Consider the following 21,011-nt stretch of genomic DNA (forward strand, 5'->3'; position numbering starts at 1 on the left):
ATATAAAATATTAGTATTATCTTATTGATAGTAATTAACATTGACATTATTTCATTTACTTATATAACTACTTGATTTTAAAATTCTATTCATTTTGATTAGATTGTTTCCATACTAGCTAAAGTCATGGCTCACTTTATACTCATCAATTTCATATGAATTTAAGAGTTATATGTAAGAAACAAACAAAAATTCAAATAAAAAGTTAAAAAGCTACTGGCTCTCAAAGAGAACAGATCTACAAATTTAATGATGTGAAAATTCAGTAATTCAATAATATGAACACACAATGAAACAACCCCAATTTAAAGACGCTGTAAGAATATATTTACCATGAATATAATTGCCATAATATCTATTTAACATTTATCAATATACAGACAATTTAAAAAAAAAACTAACAAATGGAAAAGGGTTATTTAATTAGTGGTAACAGAAATATAAATCAAATAAGACTATCATTTCTTTATGAAATTAAAAACACACAAAAATATTTCCAAACTAAAGCCTTAGCATGTTTAAAATGAGGGAGCCAAAACATATCTTTAAAATTGCTTTCAGTTCTAGAACTCTAGGAATAAGTCAACATTCTGGCAAAACTAAGTTTAAAATTTTAAATTTCCTATACAATTTTTAAGATTTTTATAGGAAGCTTGAAGCTTTACCCTACCTTATGTATGTATATAGAGAATGTCCAGGCCAAAAAAACCTTCAACCCAGTCATTTTAAGACACAGAAAATTTGAGAATTTACAATATATTGAAAACTGATTCTAAAATCAAGCAATGTTGATACAACTGCTTAGCAATGTAGTGCCACAAAAACGATGTCCATAGGATTTTTATTACAAAAGATTAAAAAATTAAAACATAAAAAAAGAAAATAAAACATATTACAACATTAAGATGAAATCTAATCCAAGATTACATTAAGATTCATAGTTTGAGAGCACAGGAAAACTACATATGCATACCCTAGTTGACTGATATCCAAAGTATGGGTGGATGTTCCAAAAACGGGTACTTTCCCCATAATGAACATCATTATTTCTGACCTCTGATAATCTGGTAGGTTACTTCCAAAAAATCCTATGAAAATATTAAGAAAAAGTTAAGATAAATTTTACAAGTTGAAATGTTATTTTTTTTTTTACTTTTTTTTTTTTTTTTTTTTGTCAGAGAGAGAGGGAGAGAGAGCAAGCACAGGCAGACAGAATGGCAGGCAGAGGCAGAGGGAGAAGCAGGCTCCCTGATGAGCAAGGAGCCCGATGTGGGACTCGATCCCAGGATGCTGGGATCATGACCTGAGCCGAAGGCAGCTGCTTAACCAACTGAGCCACCCAGGCGTCCCGAAATGTTATTTTTCCATAATAGTCAATCATAATGTATTTTTAACCAAAGCTTTCAATACGTGGTAAAATGGTGTCTTTAAGTTACATACGTAACTCTAAAGTCCTTTCTGTCCTCCCTTCTTTTAGCTTACCTGCTGGCCGCACGCGCCCCTGTGCTCCTTGTAGCCATGCCTGGCTGAACGGAAGAAATAATGGGCTTTCTGCTCACGGCCAGGTGAGAGGATGCCACACCCGGCAAGCTCAAGAGAAGTAAGGATAACATGAAGTCTTAAAGCTCAGAGCAGCAGATACCTTTATACCTCAGTCATCACAAAGACCGAGAAACTAAAGCCGTCCCTGCCCCCAGGTTTGGCAGTGAAGGAGCTGAAATGAACGTGGCACAGTGATTTCAACTGTATTAAAATTTTAAAAATTCAAAAAACAAAACTCTAAACAGATATTCTAATTTCTTCTGTTCATTTACTCATATATGAGATGTACAGAACAGATTAATACTTGATAAAATAATACATGTCTAAAAATCTTTTGCAGATGGTTTATAAGATTTATAAAAATCTTTTGCATATGGCAAACCATAAAAAATTTGGGTTGGACTTTTAGAAAAGGGAAAAAACAAAACAACCCCTTGGCAGCATTTCTGATGAAACTCTTTTTCACATATCGTGAGCCCAAATTCTTGTTCTGGGAAGGAAGTCAGAAACTGGGCCATATTTTGGTGAATAGGTCAATAATTAGGTCACTATTTTGGCTTCAAATGCTGAAACATTGTAAAATCTCATTACAATGAGCCAGGTTTACCGTCTAACCCAATGGATTAATTGAATGTATTATTCAACTAATGCAAAAAAACCACAAAACCTTATTTACTTGTCATTTTTCTCATGTACTCTTACGTCTTCTGGATATTTTAAATTTATCTGCTCTAGCCTTTAATGGTTTACTTCCTAGTCTAGAAGACCCAGAACATTAAATTTTCACTTACTCAAACCTCAAACTGTCGTTTCTTTGAAAGATCAGAACAGGTATTGAATCATGCTGATTTTGTTCATTTCTCAAAATGCAATATGATCCTTATAAAAAACTCATTTTTAATATTTAAGAATAAATTAGTTATTCAACTTAACTCTTAAGCTTCTATGATTGGAATTAATAATCTATGCAAACTCAAATTGTTCTATTTATCATTGATTGGATCTGGGACTAAAAGTCACTTCCCCTTATCACACACTTCAGTAATCAAAAATCTCATCATCTTTTTTTTTTTATAAGGAAACTATAAACCTCTATCTTTCATGGATACAGATACAAAATTTCCAACAGATTAGCATCTCAAATTCAACAATGTATAAAAATTTTATGCCACAAACATATGAAAAATCTCATGATCCTAACATTACACAATCCACGTAAAGCATACTATTCTAACTAACACTTCAGAAGCACTATCGATGGGGTTAAGAAACTACTTTGTATTGGTATCCTCAAAATAGCCATATGAGTCTAGGAACAATTTTTTATTAACCTCAGTTGCCTCTTGTGGAAATGTGGATTAGAGAGGTTAATAGCTCAAACCAAAAAACCACACAGCTAAGAGGCCTGAGGTGAAGGCTATTCATTTCCAAAGCCTATGTTATTATTACCCTCTCCTTCCTCCCTGTAAGGTACTTTCAACTTTGCAAGAACCCAATTAGATATGTTGCTAATCACCATGCAAAACTAGACACTGATTTTCTGTTCCAAGCAAGCCAGTTATTAGCACGAAGGCATAGGTTTCCAACATAATCAACTGGGAGGAGAGCCCTGAAAGGAATTAATTTTCTATATGTTTGTACTTGAACCTCTGAGTGGAGGTGCTGAAGAGCCCCCCTCACCCTGACTGCGAAGAAAGAAAGAATACTGCAGGGAGCTAGGTTCTTGATTACTGATAAAAAAAAGAATTTGGTCAATAGCCTTGTCCTGTCAAGTGCCAAAGGCATAGCAGCGCTGCTCCCTAGTCTCCTAGTGATATCTACATGATCTAGTAACTACCAGAGTACTGAGAATTTCTAAAAGAAAATACTGAGGAAATCAGAAGGGTGACTAAATAAAAATCTTACTCACTGTGCCACACTGCCCTTCTTTTCTCTCATGTTTTAATTTTTCACATGTTATTTTGAATGTGTTATGTCACAGAAATATTGTTTGAGCCTGTTATATCTATATTGTATATTATAAAAATATATTAATATTAACTAAAATAAATAAATATAAAATAAATTAATTAAATGTTCTGGAGTGAAAGAGTACACTTTATTAATTATAGGTCACGAAAGCAATTTAATTCTCTGAAAACAAGTACAGTTGATTTGATGTCTTATCTTAAAACATCACAAAAATTCCACAAATAATCCAAATAAATTTGAGTCACCATAAAAATTAGGTGTACCACACACAGATCTAATTGTTTTAAGGAATATCGAAAATGTCTCTGCTATACTGAGAGTCCATGGTAATACTGGATTTCCATTATGCTTTGCCTTTTTCACTCACTCCAAAAATCTTAAGCACCTACTATGTGTTACAGTACTAAGTAAGAAACACATGGGGCTTTGCCCTCATGAGGATAATTTCTGTGCACATAAGACTGTAGCTAAGTGAAACAGAGGTATGGCACCAACCAGATCAACCACATGCGTCCAACAAGGGGAGAACTACATGCACCACAAAATCCTAGTATGGGGCCTGCTGAATATAAACATTCAATATGTAAGTGTGGAATGCTAATGTATCATGCATATATATATGCATATCCACAAAACTTTACAAAGAATATAAAAAAGAGAAACTTTGTATTACATATTCCAAAGGACGATTACAAATAAGTAGCCTATACATAAGAAAGTTACGCAGATAAAAGACATAAACTGGGCTCCAAAATAAATTTATGCATGACTCTATTTTTTGCAGAAACTATTAGCACCATTAGCACCAAAAACTATTAGCAACCATTAGAAATTAGGTACTAAGCCCCAGAGATAATACTCAATTTTGAAATTATTGTAGCAATCATAATTCCATTAAAACATGATCTGGATATTCTAAAGATACCGGGAGGGGAAGGTTAAAGTGGAATAGGAGTTTGCTTACTTTAATCTGTATTTTACTTTAATACAGTCAGATCATTTTATTTCCTCCCCAAAATTCTCATGGCTTTTTTTTAAAGGATGTTCTTAACCCTTTTTTTTTTTTTAATTTAACCATGTTTTTAAGAAAAAAAAACATGTGAAATTAAAGCCCAAGGTGGTGGTCTCCCCAACTTGGTTTCTAATACCACTCCCCAGTAAAAGAAACCATAGCACTTTGAGAAATGAGATTCCATGGCTGGGACAGGAAATATAAAATGAGCCTCAAACAGCTTAAACCAGTAAGGCTGTGCTCAAAAGAAAGGGAGGATATTACAAAGACATGACAGGAGTTCCCACTGCCCAAATGTGGGACAATTTCAGCACCAAAATATAATAATAATAAATACAGAATGGATTATGAAGCATAAAAATGAGTCCATAAGCTCCTATCAATAATAAAGATATAAACACTTGCATTCCTACATACATACACAGGGAAGAAAAAGGGACCCCTGCTCTTGCAGAACACAAAGTACCACCTGACAGCTGTGGAGGGAGCGCCAAGTTTGAAAACCATCCATTTGCAACATTAGTTTGGTAAAGAGGTTCAGGAGAGATTTACGAATGGTTACTAAATTCAGGGGGAGGTATGGGTGAAAAGCAGAATATCCACATGGTCTAAAAGCATATCCTCAGAGACTGCTTACTGTTTGCAAGGATAAAAACTGAAACCGCACAACAGAGAAACAGAACACTTTGAGAGATCAAAACTTACATCACCAATGAGAAGCAAAAGTACACTGTACACCTCTCTGTACGTAGTACCCCAAGAGGAACTTTATCACTTATGTGGTATCCAGCCAGAAATGAACACCAGACAAACCCAAATGAAAATTTTTTTTTAAAAAAGGGAATGGTATGCTCCTAAAAACTCCCATATCAGAACCGAAATGTTCCAGACTAAAGGAACTCAAGAAATATTACAAATAAATGCAATTTATGATCCCAGACTGAATTCTGGATGTAAGGAAAAACATGCTCTAAAGGATATTCTTAGGTCAAATGACAAAACTGAAATATGGAAGTCTGATTAATGAATATGCCAATGTTAAATTCACTGATGTTGGTAACTGTATTCTAGTTATGCAAGAATCTTATTCTTTGGAAAAATTCTCTGCGGTAAAGGACCATGATGCATATGCACTTAATCTCGAGTGGTTTAGGGAAAAAATGAGAATATATGTATATACCTACCTCTTTCTATACATTTATATATGCACATATATGTATACATACACATACAGACATGCACACACAGAGAAATGGGAGAGAAGGAAGGAGAAGAAAAGACAACATAAATGATAAAATAAATGGCATAAAATATTAATAGATGAATCTGGGTGAAGGGTATACAGTGTTCTTTGTCCTATTCTTATGTTTGTTTCAGAATATCAAGTTTTTTAAAAGTCTGAGCCATCATTCACCTTTGACTAATGTACTCTAAGAGACAAGTAACTTTCAGTAAAAGCTCTTTTAATCACTTTCACATAATAGTTTGGAAAAGTGAAACATACTCACCTATTGTTTGGATGATAGCATTCTGCACAATCTTCTCATCATTGTCTTTGGAACTTGAGTTTAAATTAACACTGCCTACGGATCCCCCCTGTAAATCATTTGCTTCAAATTCAACACTGAGACGCAGATGCTTCAGGAGGGTGTTAAAGACTTCCAGCACTGTGGGTCCTATAAACAAACTCTAAATGAGCTTTTCCAATGTTATATAATCAAAACCAATTCTCACATTTCTCAGAGATTTTTGGTATTTCCAGAATCGTAAAAAAGTAAATGAGAAATACCTAAGTAAAAAGTCTCCCAGTTATTCCAGCATTTACTGGGCATCTCATAGCAACTGACCATTTGAACCTCTGGTACAAACCACACAAAATGTGTATTTGCATATAAAAATTACAAAAACTTTCCATCTATATAATCTTATCCACTCAAAATAACATGTAATAGGACAGTATTTAACTTGCTTGTTGGATCAGAACCCACAGAATCACAAACCATAGCTCACTGTAAGGTCAGAAATTTATTTTGCATCTTTTGAAGATAAGGGATAATTTGCCTCTGTTATGAAAAAGAAACTAGCCAATTTATCAGATTCAGGTAAATGAAATTTGTTTTCTGCTTTTAGTTCTATAAATATTCCACACCTGTTTGTCACACTATCAGTGTTTTTTATTCCTGCTTCCAACTTTTAATTGCAATCTTCTCCAGGACAGGCAACCACGGTCAAATACTTCTTCAAATGTACAGAGCTTAGTACATAGTACCTCATACAGAAGAGACACTAGTGTGATAATTCAACGTAGTAACTGTTTCATTTAATATTTCAAATTAAGTAACTTTTCAGTTAAACTGATTCCATCTCTTTGAGATAAATTATAAGCAATAAAAAGTCCATATCCAAAATGCCCACTCCTATTTGACACTGAATGAGCACTAGAGTATTTTAGTAGCTAATGTATTTCCACTTTGATTCTGAAGCAAAAAAACCATAACCAGACTCTTCTACTAAGTTTAGTAATTCTATCATGGCCTCTTCCATTCTTCTAAGGACACGCAAGTGAAAAATTGACCTCTGATCTGTCCCGTCCCTTTGTTAACCCTATAGTCAGTCATTATCCAATCCTGTTTACATTCCCATTCCTGTGCTGCCATCAAAGGTCAAGTTCTTTCCCTTGTGCCTACAATGCTGGCAACCACTTGTTATTTCTGAAGTGTCCTACGTTTTTCAGCCAGATGAATTACTTATCCTACAGCACATCTTTGATAAAGATTACATTAAATAACTAAGGATACCAATCAGCTGTAGAATTACATCCATGATTTGGCTGCAACTTTAACATTAAAGCTATTTCTCTGACTTCCTCCACACTACCACACATTCTAGCCAAATGGGCTATGTAATATTTTGCTCTCTTACCAAACCAATTTCTATCCCTGGTTTTCTGAAGAAATGTGAGCAAAACTGCCCTGAACACAGCATTAGGTAAAGTTGTCTTACTTCAAGTAAACTCTAAGTTTCCTGCATGTATATCCTCCCAAATGCCTAGCACATAATTGGAATTCAAAAATCTTTTTCATGTTATTTTTAAATTTAAATTCAATTAATAACTTATAGTGTATTATTAGTTTCAGAGGTAGAGTTCAGTGATTCATCAGTTATATATAAATCCAGTGTTCATTATATCACATGCCCTCCTTCATGCCCATCACCCAGTTATCCCATCCTCCCACCCACCTACCTCCCCTCCAGCAACCCTGTTTGTTTCCTATGATTGAGAGTCTCTTACGGTTTGTCTCCTTCTCTGATTTTGTCTTGTTTCATTTTTCCCTTACCCTACACTCCTGTTTTGTTTCTTAAATTCCACAAGTGAAATCATCTAATTGTCTTTCTCTGATTGAGAAATACCCTCTAGTTCCTTCCATGTCCTTGCAAATGGCCAGATTTCATTTTTTTGATGGCTCAGTAACAGTCCATTGTATAATATATACCTGTCACTTTTTTTTTTTTTTTTTAAGTATTTTTTTAAAGACTTTGTTTATTTATTTAATAGAGCGAAATCAGAAGTAGGCAGAGAGGCAGGCAGAGAGAAAGGGGGAAGCAGGCTTCCGTGGAGCGGAGAGCCCAATGTGGGGCTCGATCCCAAGACCCTGAGATCATGACCTGAGCCGAAGAGGCTCAAACCACTGAGCCACCCAGGCGCCCCCCTGTCACCTCTTTTATATCCACTCATCTGTTGATGGACATCTGGGCTCTTTCTATACTTTGGCTATTGTGGATATTGCTACTATAAACATTGGGGCACAGGTGTCCCTTCAGATCATTGCATTTGTACCTTTGGGGTAAATACCTAATAGTAAAAATTACTGGATTATGGGTTAGCTCTTTTTTTTTTTTTTTTAAGATTTTATTTATTATTTGAGAAACAAAGAAGGGGGAGTGGAAGAGGGAGAAGCAGGCTCCCCACGGAGCAGCAAGCCTGACATGGGGCTCGATCCCAAGACCCAGGGATCATGATGTGAGCTGAAGGCAGACACCTAACTGACTGAGCCACCTGGGCCCCCCATTTTAACTTTTTGAGGAACCTCCATCCTGTTTTCCAGAATGGCTGTACTAGCTTGCATTCCCAGGATTCCCCTTTCTCCACATCCTTGCCAACATTTGTTGTTTCCTGAGTTGTTAATTTTAGCCATTTTGACTGGTATGCAGTGGTAACTCACTGTGGTTTTGATCTGAATTTCCCTGATGCCCAGTGATGTTAAGCATTATTTCATGTGTCTCTTGGCCATTTGTATGTATGCTTCTTTGGAGAAATGGCCGTTAATGTCTTCTGCCCATTTCTTAACTGGATTATTTGTTCTTTGGGTGTTGAGTTTGATAAGTTCTTTATAGATTCTTCATACTAGCCCTTTATCTGATAAGATATTTGAAGACAGCTCCTCCCATTCTGCAGGTCTTCTTTAGGTTTTGTCCACCATTTCCTTTGCTGGGCAAAAGCTTTTTACCTTTTTTTTTTTTTTTTTTTTTTAAAGATTTTATTTAGTTATTTGACAGACAGAGATCACAAGTAGGCAGAGAGGCAGGCAGAGAGAGGAAGGGAAGCAGGCACACTGCTGAGCAGAGAGCCCGATGTGGGGCTCGATCCCAGGACCCTGAGACCATGACCTGAGCCGAAGGCAGAGGCTTAACCCACTGAGCCACCCAGGCGCCCCCCCCTTTTTTAAAAAAGATTTTATTTATTCAATTAACAGAGAGAGACACAGTGAGAGAGGGAACACAAGCAGGGGGAGTGCGAGAGGGAGAAGCATGCTTCCCACTGAGCAGGGAGCCCGATGTGGGGCTTGATCCCAGGACCCTGGGATCATGACCTGAGCTGAAGGCAGACACCCAATGACCGAGCCACCCAGGGGCCCCAAAAGCTTTTTATCTTGACAAAGTCCCCATAGTTCATTTTTGCCTTTGCTACCCTTGTCTTTAGAGACGTGTCTAGTAAGAAGTTGCTGTGGCTAAGGTCAAGAGGTTGCTGCCTATGATCTCCTCTAGGATTGATGGATTCCTGTCTCATATTGAGGTCTTTCATCCATTTTGAGTCTATTTCTGGGTATGGTGACAGGAAATGGTCCAGTTTCATTCTTCTGCATGTGCTGTCCAATGTTCCAAACACCATTTGTTAGAGACTGTCTTTTTTCCATTGGTTATTCTTTCCTGCTTTGTCAAAGATTAGTTAACCATAGAGTTGAGGGTCCATTTCTGGGTTCTCTATTCTGTTCCTTTGATCTATATGTCTGTTTTTGTGCCAGTATCATACTGTCTTGATGATTACAGCTTTGTAAAAGAGCTTGAGGTCTGGCATTGTGATGCCACCAGCTCTGGTTTTCTTTTTCAACATTCCTTTGGCTATTCGGGGTCTTTACTGGTCCCATACAAATTTTAGGATTATTTGTTCCAGCTCTGTGAAAAAAATTGATGGTATTTTGATAGGGATTGCATCAAATGTATAGATTCTTCCAGGAAGCATAGACATTTTAACAATGTTTGTTCTTCCAATCCATGGGCATGGAACATTTTTCCATTTCTTTGTGTCTTCCTCAAATACTTTTTGACTGTTCTATAGTTTTCTGAGTACAGATCCTTTGCCTCTTGTGGCTAGGTTTATTCCTACATATCTTATGGTTTTTGGTGCAATTGTAAATGGGATCGATTCCTTAATTTCTCTTTCTTCTGTCTCATTGTTAGTATATAGAAATGCAACTGATTTCTGTGCATCGATGATATATCCTGTCACTTTGCTACATTACTGTATGAGTTCTAATAATTTTGAGGTGGGGTCTTTTCAGTTTTCCAGAGTCTCATGTCATCTGTGAAGAATAAGAGTTTGACTTCTTTGCTGATTAGGATATCTTTTATTTCTTTTTGTTGTGTGATTGCTGAAGCTAGGACTTCTAGTACTACACTGAACAACAGTGGTGAGAGTGGACATCCCTGTCGTCTTCCTGATCATAGGGGAAAAGCTCTCAGTTCTTCCCTGTTTAGAATGCTATTTGCATGGGCTTTTCATATATAGTTTTTTATGATAGTGATGTATGTTCCACCATCCCTCTGTGGAGAGTTTTAATCAAGAGAGGATGCTGTACTTTGTCAAATGCTTTTTCTACATCTATTGAGAGGATCAGATGGTTCTTGTCCTTTTATTAATGTGGTGTATCATGTTGATTGATTTGTGGATGTTGAAATGCCCTTGCAGCCCAGGAACAAATCCTACTTGGTCATGGTGAATAATCCTTTTAATGTACTACTGGATCCTACTGGCTAGTATCTTGTTGAGGATTTTGGCATCCATATTCATCAGGGATATTGGTCTGTAATTCTCCTTTTTGGTGGGGTCTTTGTCTGGTTTTGAGATCAAGGTAATGCTAGCCTCATAGAAAGAGTTCGGAAGTTTTTCTTCCTTTTCTATTTTTTTGAAATAGCTTCAGAAAAATAGGTACTAATTCTTCTTTAAATGTTTGGTAGAATTCCCTGGGAAGCCATCCAGCCCTGGACTCTTGTTTGTTGGGAGATTTCTGATTACTGCTTCTATCCTTGACAGTTATGGGTCTGTTCAGGTTTTCTATTTGTTCCTGTTCCAGTTTTGGTGGTTTATACATTTCTAGGAATGCATCCATTTCTTCCAGATTGCCTAATTTGCTGGCATATTGTTGGGTCATAATACATTCTTATAATTGTCTGTATTTCTTTGGTGTTGGTTGTGATTTCTCCTTTTTCATTTAAAAGTTTATTTACTTAACGCCTTTCTCTTTTTCTTTTGGTAAGTCTGGCTAGGGGTTTATTGATCTTATTAATTCTTTCAAAGAACCAGCTCCTAGTTTCATTGATCTGTTCTACTGTTCTTTTGATTTCTATTTCACTGATTTCTGCTCTAATCTTTACTAATTCTCCTCTCCTGCTGGGTTTAGGCTTAATTTGCTATTCTTTCTCCAGCTCCTTTAGGTTTAAGGTTAGGTTATATATTTGAGACCTTTCTTGTTTCTTGAAAAGGCCTGTATTACTATACACTTCTCTCTTATGACTGCCTTTGTGGCACCCCAAAGAGTTTGAACAGTTGTGTTTTCATTTTAATTTATTTATTTGAGCTTTTTAAATTCTTCTTTAATTTCCTGGTTGACCCATTCATTCTTTAGTAGGATGCTCTTTAACCTCCATATATTTGTGTTCCTTCCAAATTTCTTCTTGTGATTGAGTTCAAGCTTCAAAGCACTGTGGTCCGAAAATATGCAGGGAATAATCCCAATCTTTTGGTTTGAGTTGAGACCTGATTTGTGACACAGTATGTGATCTACTCTAGAGAATGTTCTACATGCACTGGAGAAAAATGTGTATTCTGTTGCTTTAGGATGAAATGCTCTGAATCTATCTGTGGAGTCCATCTGGTCCAGTGTATCTTTCAAAGCCCGTTTCTTTGTTGATCTTCTGCTTAATGATCTGTCCACTGCAACAAGTGGGGTGTTAAAAATCCCCTACTGTTATTGTGTTATTATAGATGTGTTTCTTCAATTTTATTATTATGATTTATATAATTGGCTACTCTCATGTTAGAGGCACAAATATTTATAATTGTTAGATCTTCTTGCTGGACAGGCACTTTAATTATGATATAGTATCCTTCCTCATCTCTTATTACAGTCTTTGGTTTAAAATCTAATTTGTCTGATATAAGGATTGCTACCTTAGTTTTTCTGTGATGCCCATTAGCATGATAAATGGTTTCCACGCCCTCCAGTCTGAAAATGTCTCTGGGTCTGAATGAGTCTGTATCACTAATTCTCTGTTCTGCCTCATTTATCCTAGCAGTGAGAGCATATTGCATCTCATTAATAGCCTTTTTGATTTCAGCTTGTTCGATTTTAGTTCTTTTATTTCTCCAAAAAGGAATTCTCTAGTGTATCCTATGCTTTCTTCAAGTCCAGATAATGTCTTACAATCGTTACTCTGAACTCTAGTTTCAACATCTTATTTATATCCATAATGTTTAAGTCCCTGGCAGTCAGTACTGCTTCCTGTTGTCTTTTTTTTTGTGGTGAGATCTTCCATCCTATCATTCTTGAAAAAAGGGGTCACTTTTTTAGTTGTAGAATTGCAGCAATTCTTTTCTTAGATCTCCAATTGAGTTCACAGCTGTTCAGAATGATTTAATAGCTATCTAGCTGAATTCCAGGGACCAGATGAAACTAGGGTCCCCTATGCCTCTGCCGTATTCCTCCTCCATCTAAAAATCTTCATTAGAAAAAAGGAGGAGGGAGAGATTGATATAGTGGAAAATGCTTAAGTATACACTAAACAAGTCTGAGAAATTCCAAGAGAAATTGTAGCATATTTAAAAACATTATTTTTAAGGAGTTTTCCATACACTGCTGTATCTACTGAAAAAAATTCTAGAATAGATTAAAGCATTAATTTTTTTTGAGTTTTTTTGTTTTGTTTTTGTGCTGACACTCACCTATGGAACCTTTAGCAGCAATGGCAACGGCCTCTAACAGAACCTGGATGATACCTGCTCGAACCCGCGGAGAATCTTTTTTACGAGCATCAAGGTGTCCTAGGATCTCCTGAATTACATGGTGAGAATACTGAGCCTAAAAGAAGCAAAACAGTACACAGAGATATATGAACAGTTATATGCATACCGGCTGGATTCTTAAGAATGGAAAACCATGTGTCACTTAAATGTCCAACTATAGGAGACTGGTATTCCTGTTACAGAACAATATGTAGCCACTACAAACCCATGCTTTTTAAGACTAAATACGGATACTACAAAATATTTAGAATGCCCTGGATAAAAAAAGCAAATTGCAAAAACTACAATTAATAAAATTTAATCTGTTCTTTAAAACAATACATAGGACTACAATTATATACACCTAAATATTGACGGTGGCTAGGATTCATTAGAAGTTTTATTATCGGGCGCCTGGGTGGCTCAGTGGGTTAAGCCGCTGCCTTCGGCTCAGGTCATGATCTCAGGGTCCTGGGATCGAGTCCCACATCGGGCTCTCTGCTCAGCAGGGAGCCTGCTTCCCTTCCTCTCTCTGTGCCTGCCTCTCTGCCTACTTGTGATCTCTGTCTGTCAAATAAATAAATAAAATCTTTAAAAAAAAAAAAAAGAAGTTTTATTATCTTCACAATTCTTTGTAATTTCAAAGAACATTTATATACTCTTATAATCTGATAATAGGACAAATCTTTAAAAATAAACAGATATAGCACTTCTCTCTTACCCAAACTAGATAAATATTATTTCTCATTATGGACTCCTAACAACAGTAAACAGTCAAAACTCCTATCTCATCAGAAACCACTATCAAAAGGAAAAGGTTATTGGTGTATACTTGATTAAATTTAAATCAAGGCAATATCAGAAGATCTGCAATTTACAAAGGCAATTTTATCATAGATATATAAATCTGATCACAATGAATGATATTAAAACCTAAATCTAAAATAGGATAGCTAGAGAATATTTAACTACAATGAATATATATATATTTTAAAACAGAGTAGCAAAGTTTTGTTTTTTTAAACTAATAATTACACCCAGGAATCATGAGTGGGTCTACTACCAGTTTGTAAAAATCCAGCAACAAACAAAACAGGCCAAGGGCCCTGATCTCCACATCTGTGTTTGCTCTCAGGCCCCACCACTCTGTTTTCAGACTGGTTACCTCTCTCTCCTTTGGAATGGGTAGCCTTTTATTAAAAAGAAATGCCCAACACATAATGGATCCTCTGCTCAAAAGCAGAAAAGAATTCCCCTCCACCTCTAACAACATAACCAAATTCACTGCCAGGTATTTCTGGTATTTCTGTCATAATACAGCTAGTTTTTTTAACAATCCAAGGTAAGCATTTTCACCTTTACTTTCTACAGTGTTAAAACAGAGGAATGCCAGATAGACAGATACACTCGTACACAAAACTTGAAACTGAACTTCTTGCCCAGGAAGCTGTATACTTCTGATGTGTGAACCTCATGCAAACAGAGCTTTAAAAACAGGATGGCAATGTGACTTATTGTCCAAACCGGGACACTTCAGAGTGAGAGTACTAGTAATTATATAAAGCAGGGCTATCCTAAGCAAAGCATAGCACCTGTTCACAACAGCTCAAGAATTCCACCATAGATAAAAAGCACATGGAGTGACAGGAACAAATTGCAATGATGTTAATTATACTTTATACCGAGTTTCTGACAGAGATTTACTAAGCTATTGTGTACCTGTGGTAAAACTCACCCTCACAGTGAAGTTTAAAGCAACAGTAATGATGCGTAGCTTTAAGAAGCAACACAAAAGGGTGGTTAAGTACATCTGTAAGCCCTAGAGTCAGATTTGCCCAAATTCAAATTCAGCCTCCATCATTTAATAGCTTAATAGAGCACAGCTTAAATAAGGACTACTTAACCTTTCTGTACCTCAGTTTTCCTCATCTACAATATTTAGAAAATAAAAAATTATTTTGTAGGATTGTTATGGCACTTAGATGAATTCATTTGTGTAAAGAACCTAAACTTGTGTCTACCACAGGAAATGGCTCAATCTGGCCATTATTACTTACTTTTAAAATGGTGACTCCTGGGATAATATGTTACTACAAAATTAAACACAACAAAAATGACAACAAAAAAACATCTGATTCAGAAGCAGGTGCCAGGCACTGTTCTATACACAGTATGTGTCCAAACCAACAGTTCCAGGAAGCAGCCTAACTCAATCATACTGCGTACGGCACCGTGCAAATGAGGTAGGTTTTTAAGGAACTTGCCAAAGTCATGCATAAACTCTAACGGAGAGCTTAGCCATGAATCTCAGCCCAACCTCAGAGTCCAGCTCATAAATACAATACCTTATTACCTGCAACAAATCAATTTAGCACAAAAGATAAGCTTTAAATATTTTCTCTTATTTTTTAAACTATCTGAAACTATGTCTATGTAACCCCTTAGGGATATAATACCGGTCAGGCTAGTTAATGTTTTGCGAAGAGAAGAAAAAATGTTCCCCAAGAATGATTCCCATAAATAATTTTGATAGTAAACAGCAATTAAAACAAATTTATCAGAAGTTTTAAATGTACTGTGATAGTCCTATTAAACAGAAATTCCCATTCTACTGGGTTCTACCATTTAATTTTTGATCAATGGACTTCATAAAACATATGCTATACTTAAAGCTATTTCCAAAGAAATGCTGTGGACCAGGAGTTTCTTAACATTTAATCAACCAGTATTTACTGATTCTTTAAGTTTCTTTGACTTTATTTATTAGTTTACTTCATCCAAAAAAATTTCATTTAGTAACAAAATCTTAATGAGGAAGGCAAATTAAGAAATACCAGGCTACAGAAGACCAGGAGAACAGTCTTAATTATACCTACAGACTGCAAGATCAACTTCTTAGCTACTAAATTAAAATTAAATTAAAAGATCCTAAGAGTTCTCATAAGAAGGAAAAAAAAAATACTTGAAACTATGTGAGGTGATGGATCTTGAATAAACCACTACGGTAATCACTTTACAATATATCCAATCATTGGGTTGTATACCTCAAACCTAAACAATGTTACGTGTCATTTACAACTCAATAAAAGTAGAAAAATAAATTTTTTTATATTATCCTACCACATCCAAACCAGCTTTATAATAACTAGTACTTATCGAAAACCCACATTATGGTACACTAGCGTTAACTTACTCGTTGATTTACCCCAAAACTTGTGGAACAGAATACCCAGAATTTGAATCCTGACTTCACTTTCTACCTGTGTGCCTTTCAGTGAGGTACCTGACCGCTCTAAAGATCAGTTTTCTGATCTGCAAAAGAAAAATAGTAACAATATCTACTACATAAAATGGGAATTAAAAGCAGGAAAGCAAATAGGTTATGTGCACAGTACATAGTACAGCCAGCACTTGATAAAATGGTACTTCTATTTTAAAATATAAATGAATCACTCAATGCAGGCATTACAGTTTTCTTTTCAGAAATTAAAAACTAGAACCCAGAGGAATAATTTGTCCAAGTTCACACAACCAGTAAACAGCGTATCTACGAAGGGAATCCTGGTATGACCTGCCGTATTCCTTTCTTACTCTACCTTATCTCCTTTGAATTAATGACTTTTTAGGGCATAAAAAAACAAAGACTGTGGAAAAAAAAAAAAGAAGACTTAAAATCCCACTTGTACTAAGAGCTATGTGGGTCTGTTCAGGTTTCAAGGAGAACCAAGGTGTGGTGTGCTGCAGTAGATAATAGTGTCTCATTATAAGGTTCTACTATAGGCTAGGGGAGTTAATACATGTACTTTACATTGTAAAAGCTCAATAAATGCTATTTATTATCAGCTATAAGCTACTGTAATAAATTTCAATTCCAATACCAATTTATCAGTGAAATATATATACACAATAAAAATATTCAAATAAACTGCATCATCATGAAATCTTTTTCTTTTTAGTAAATATCTTTTCATATTTGCAAATAAAAAAATAAGTGGTAAGTAAAAATGGAACAAAAAAATTAAGAACATGTTGTATATCTTACAGTGTTCTACATCTCTGATGACAGAGACGTACAGAATCAAAATTACTTAAACATGATAAATACTTAACCAATGCTTACCTGAATGGAATACATTATAATTTTAAAGCAGTGAACTGCAAATTCATTGGGATCCCATAGTTTGTGATGGTCTAAATGCCTGTAATTAACAAGAAAATTATTTAAGAATTCCCTTTTTCATTCCATGTTCTTCCTGTAGAACCCTTAACAATATGTAAAATTGTATTCTAAAATGTAGCACAGAGAAGCAAAGGAATGAATGATGTGTTAGAGAGCTTAAGAGCCATGAAGTAAAAAGGGAAAAGACCTTAAAACACCTTTAGCCAGGGTTTCAGAAGAACAAGCATCCAATGAGAGTGAGCTCCATTTGAGGAGCCAATGGCTAAGAAGTTTTCTAATTAAAAACAACCAACCAAAGACCAAAACTCTAATCCTCAGGTTTAGGAATCCCATCAAGATAAAGAGAAAGTTAACAGGAGTCCAAGAGGAACAACAACAGCTCACCTCTGAAGGAAACAGAACTGGATTCATAGATCCCTCACCAGGAGCAACCACAGAAGGCAGAAAAGAACAGAATAATACCCTTAGAGTACTGAATCTATTAATTCAGCTTAGTATTATATACTGAGCAAAACTTTCAATGTGGATAAAATAAAGACATGCGATAAAGCCATTTCTGGAGCACTTACTTCAGAAAGAAAGAAATAAAAATGATTCCAGAGTAAAGAACAGAAAGGCAAAAAGGAAAGTTGAGCAACGAAACTGAACAATATAAAGTTAAATACACACAAACACTGAAAAACATAATACCTAATTTGTGAAACTGAAAAACATACTAGCTGGAAGTAGACATTAAGACAAAAGAATTTAACCTTGTATTCCTAAAGAAGAAAAAGAAAATATTAAACTTTACACCAAAAAAATGAGTGTTAAACTTTAAATTTTATGTAAAAATGAAAGTTAATTTCCTAAGAACACTCAAAGCAGAAAAATTATGTAAAAACAAAAGCTTGTGATTTTAAAAACTGACAGCAAACTAGAAATAAGACAGAATTTTCTTAAGCCAAGTTCTCTATCTAAAAAACTCCACAAACATCATGCTGAGTGGTAAAATGGTATGGGATTCATGAAAATGGGGTTAAGTCCCAGCATTCGAATGCCACTTAGGAACTGTCACTTCAGACAAATGATTTCACCTCATGAATTTCAGTGTCCTTACAGGGTTGTTGGAATGATTAAACAAGAACTCACGTAAAAATACCTAGCATAGTATATGGCACAGAATAGGTAATGAATGTCAGTATTTATGGCCCTTCTCTAGATAATACGAATCATTTAAAATGATCATTTAAAACCAATGACTTAGCTCTGGCGGAATTAATTTAAATTGTTTTGGTATCAGAACTTCATTTTCTTACATTTATTTTGTCCTTATTTTAGTTGTTTTCAGGAAAGAAATGGTAAGTTTGGTTGAATAATTCTTTTGGTTATGGTCTTTCAAGCCATTAGTCTATACCCTGGCAGGTGTTTATATATATATATATTTAAATTTGTAACTTAAAGGCAGTGTTGATTTAGGCTGTCTAGGACAAGAAGCAACACATCACTCCTGCCGCTGGAGGGGAAAAGCAAAGCAATGTTACAGGTTCAGTGTGCTTGTTACCTTTGTAAGAAGAGCTCCACCGCACTGGCATGAGTAGCAGTCAGACTGCAATGGGACCAGGCAACAACTAGATACTATTTTTTCTAGTAGTGTGGTAGTAAGGGGAAAGGAAGAGGGAAGGAATTTCCAAATACAGAATCAGTGATTCTCAAATCATTTTTCTCAGACAACATGTATCAAAATCACTTTCGGATTTGGTTAAAAACAGCAACAAGCAGATTTCAGGGCTCTCTACTGTGTCCCAGTCCCAAGAACCATGGGGCCAAAGATTTTACACATCCAGAAATTTTTAAGTACAATTAACTTCTGAAAACCACTATCCTGGACTTACATATACAATTTATTACCCTACTATCTTTCCAAAACAGGTAGGGAGTTTCAGTTTGAGCGGTCTCTGATACACAAGGAAGAAAAAGTAGAGCTATAAACTGGGTGAAATCTTTGAAAGTGAAAAAAAAAAAATGAATTTAACTCAATCACTTCTAAAACAAGAACTGGCACAAAATATATTCAGTTCGAACAAAAATAATTCTAATAATTAGAATTATTCTAATTCTACGGTATGGATGCTAGTGGGAGATCTATAAGCACAGTCAGGCTAAGAGGTCAGATGAAGCATAACATTTTCATCCTTTAAGCGTCTGCCTTCAGCTCAGGTCATAATCCCAGGGTCCTGGGATCGAGTTCCACATTGGGCTACTTGCTCAGAGGAAAGCCTACTTCTCCCTCTGCCTGCCACTCCCCCTTCTTGTGCTCGCTCTCTCTCTCTCTCTCTCTCTCTCTGACAAATAAACAAAAATAAAATCTTAAAAAAAATTTTTTTCACCTTACTATTCCTCTCAGCACAAAAACAATTTCACTTAGATTTTGAGAAAAAGGGAAATGCCTTATTTTTATATATGTAAAAATCATGGAGACACTGCATAATGACATGCAAAATTCTCAATCATTTATAAAATGAAACATGTGACTTCAAAGAAACTTCTGGTTCTTACTTTAAGTTACTTCTAGACAACCAAACATCAAACATACCAGTTCTCTCTGTTGAAAAACTTTAGGAAACATGAAGAGCTTTTATCTTTTATCACAGCTGTTGACATTCTACATCCGAATGTCTAATTTTGTCTCCAAATGTCAAATTTTAATTTCAACAGGATTTTATAAATGTTGAGGAGCAACTTACATATAAAAATTTTCTTATGAAATCTTTACAGGTTCAGAATCAATCAATGCAAAGAATTTCAAAGTTTAGAGCTATGGGCCGCAGCCTTTCATTTATTTGTAAAACAGGAGTGACAGTACCTTCCTTGTACAGGGTAACTGTACTGTGTGGAATAAATGAGATAAAGCTAGCAAAATCACTAAGCACAGTTGTCTGACAATGTACAACATCAACTTTAATCTCAATCTTTATCTCTTTTTCCCTGCTACTCTAACGCCCCAAAATTTTGCCCAAGTATTCAACGAACACTGATGTTACATCTGCTCTAAAAAGTCAGACTAAATTTTCTAGGTTCAAAAATTTCAAAAAAAAAAAAGAAATGAAATCTTGCCATTTGCGACGACGTGGATGGAACTAGAGGGTATCACGCTTAGCGAAATAAGTCAATCAGAGAAAGACAACTATCATATGATCTCCCTGATATGAGGGAGAAGAGATGCAACATGGGGGGTTCAGGGGGTAGGAGAAGAGTAAATGAAACAAGATGGGATTGGGAGGGAGACAAACCATAAGTGACTCAATCTCACAAAACAAACTGAGGGTTGATGGGGGGAGGGGGGTTGGGGAGGGTGGGGTTATGGACATTCGGGAGGGTATGTGCTATGGTGAGTGCTGTGAAGTGTGTAAACCTGGCGATTCACAGACCTGTACCCCTGGGGATAAAATTATATGTTTATAAAAAATTAAAAAAAATTTCAAAAAGGAATTGTGATAACTGAGTGACCATACCTACTAAAATACATCTCTAACTACTAAATATACTGTACTTTAATCCTAATCTATTAAATTTCTCAAAAATTAAAATCTTGAGCTGAACATATTCTGGTTAAAAAAATCAGAGCCATAATTTATAAAATATGAAATAGGCAATCCTAATCCTAATAATTTAAAAAGAAATACCTTCAACTACGTAAAAGTTAAAAATTTCTGCATATAAAAATTGCCATGGGGCACCTGGATGGCTCAGTTGGTTAAGCACCC

The 21,011-nt window shown here is 35.5% G+C and overlaps 1 protein-coding gene and 1 pseudogene across 3 annotated transcripts in view; one reads left to right on the forward strand and one right to left on the reverse strand.

Annotated features, from left to right (window-relative positions):
• LOC111146583 (EFR3 homolog A) overlaps positions 1-21,011 on the reverse strand; it is a 109,148-nt gene that overhangs the window by 34,420 nt on the left and 53,717 nt on the right. For all 3 annotated transcript variants that reach the window (XM_022502196.1, XM_022502195.1, XM_022502197.1), the window contains 4 exons: positions 17,206-17,284; positions 13,026-13,161; positions 6,034-6,201; positions 974-1,088 (listed from right to left, as the gene is read on the reverse strand). In XM_022502196.1, coding sequence (XP_022357904.1) covers positions 974-1,088; positions 6,034-6,201; positions 13,026-13,161; positions 17,206-17,284 — 498 coding nt within the window. The remainder of the gene's footprint in view (positions 1-973; positions 1,089-6,033; positions 6,202-13,025; positions 13,162-17,205; positions 17,285-21,011) is intronic.
• LOC111146584 lies at positions 1,519-1,723 on the forward strand (annotated as a pseudogene).

Source organism: Enhydra lutris, unplaced genomic scaffold (assembly GCF_002288905.1).
Source record: "Enhydra lutris kenyoni isolate GAN:26980312 unplaced genomic scaffold, ASM228890v2 scaffoldscaffold14, whole genome shotgun sequence".
NCBI classification, from domain to species: Eukaryota; Metazoa; Chordata; class Mammalia; order Carnivora; family Mustelidae; genus Enhydra; species Enhydra lutris.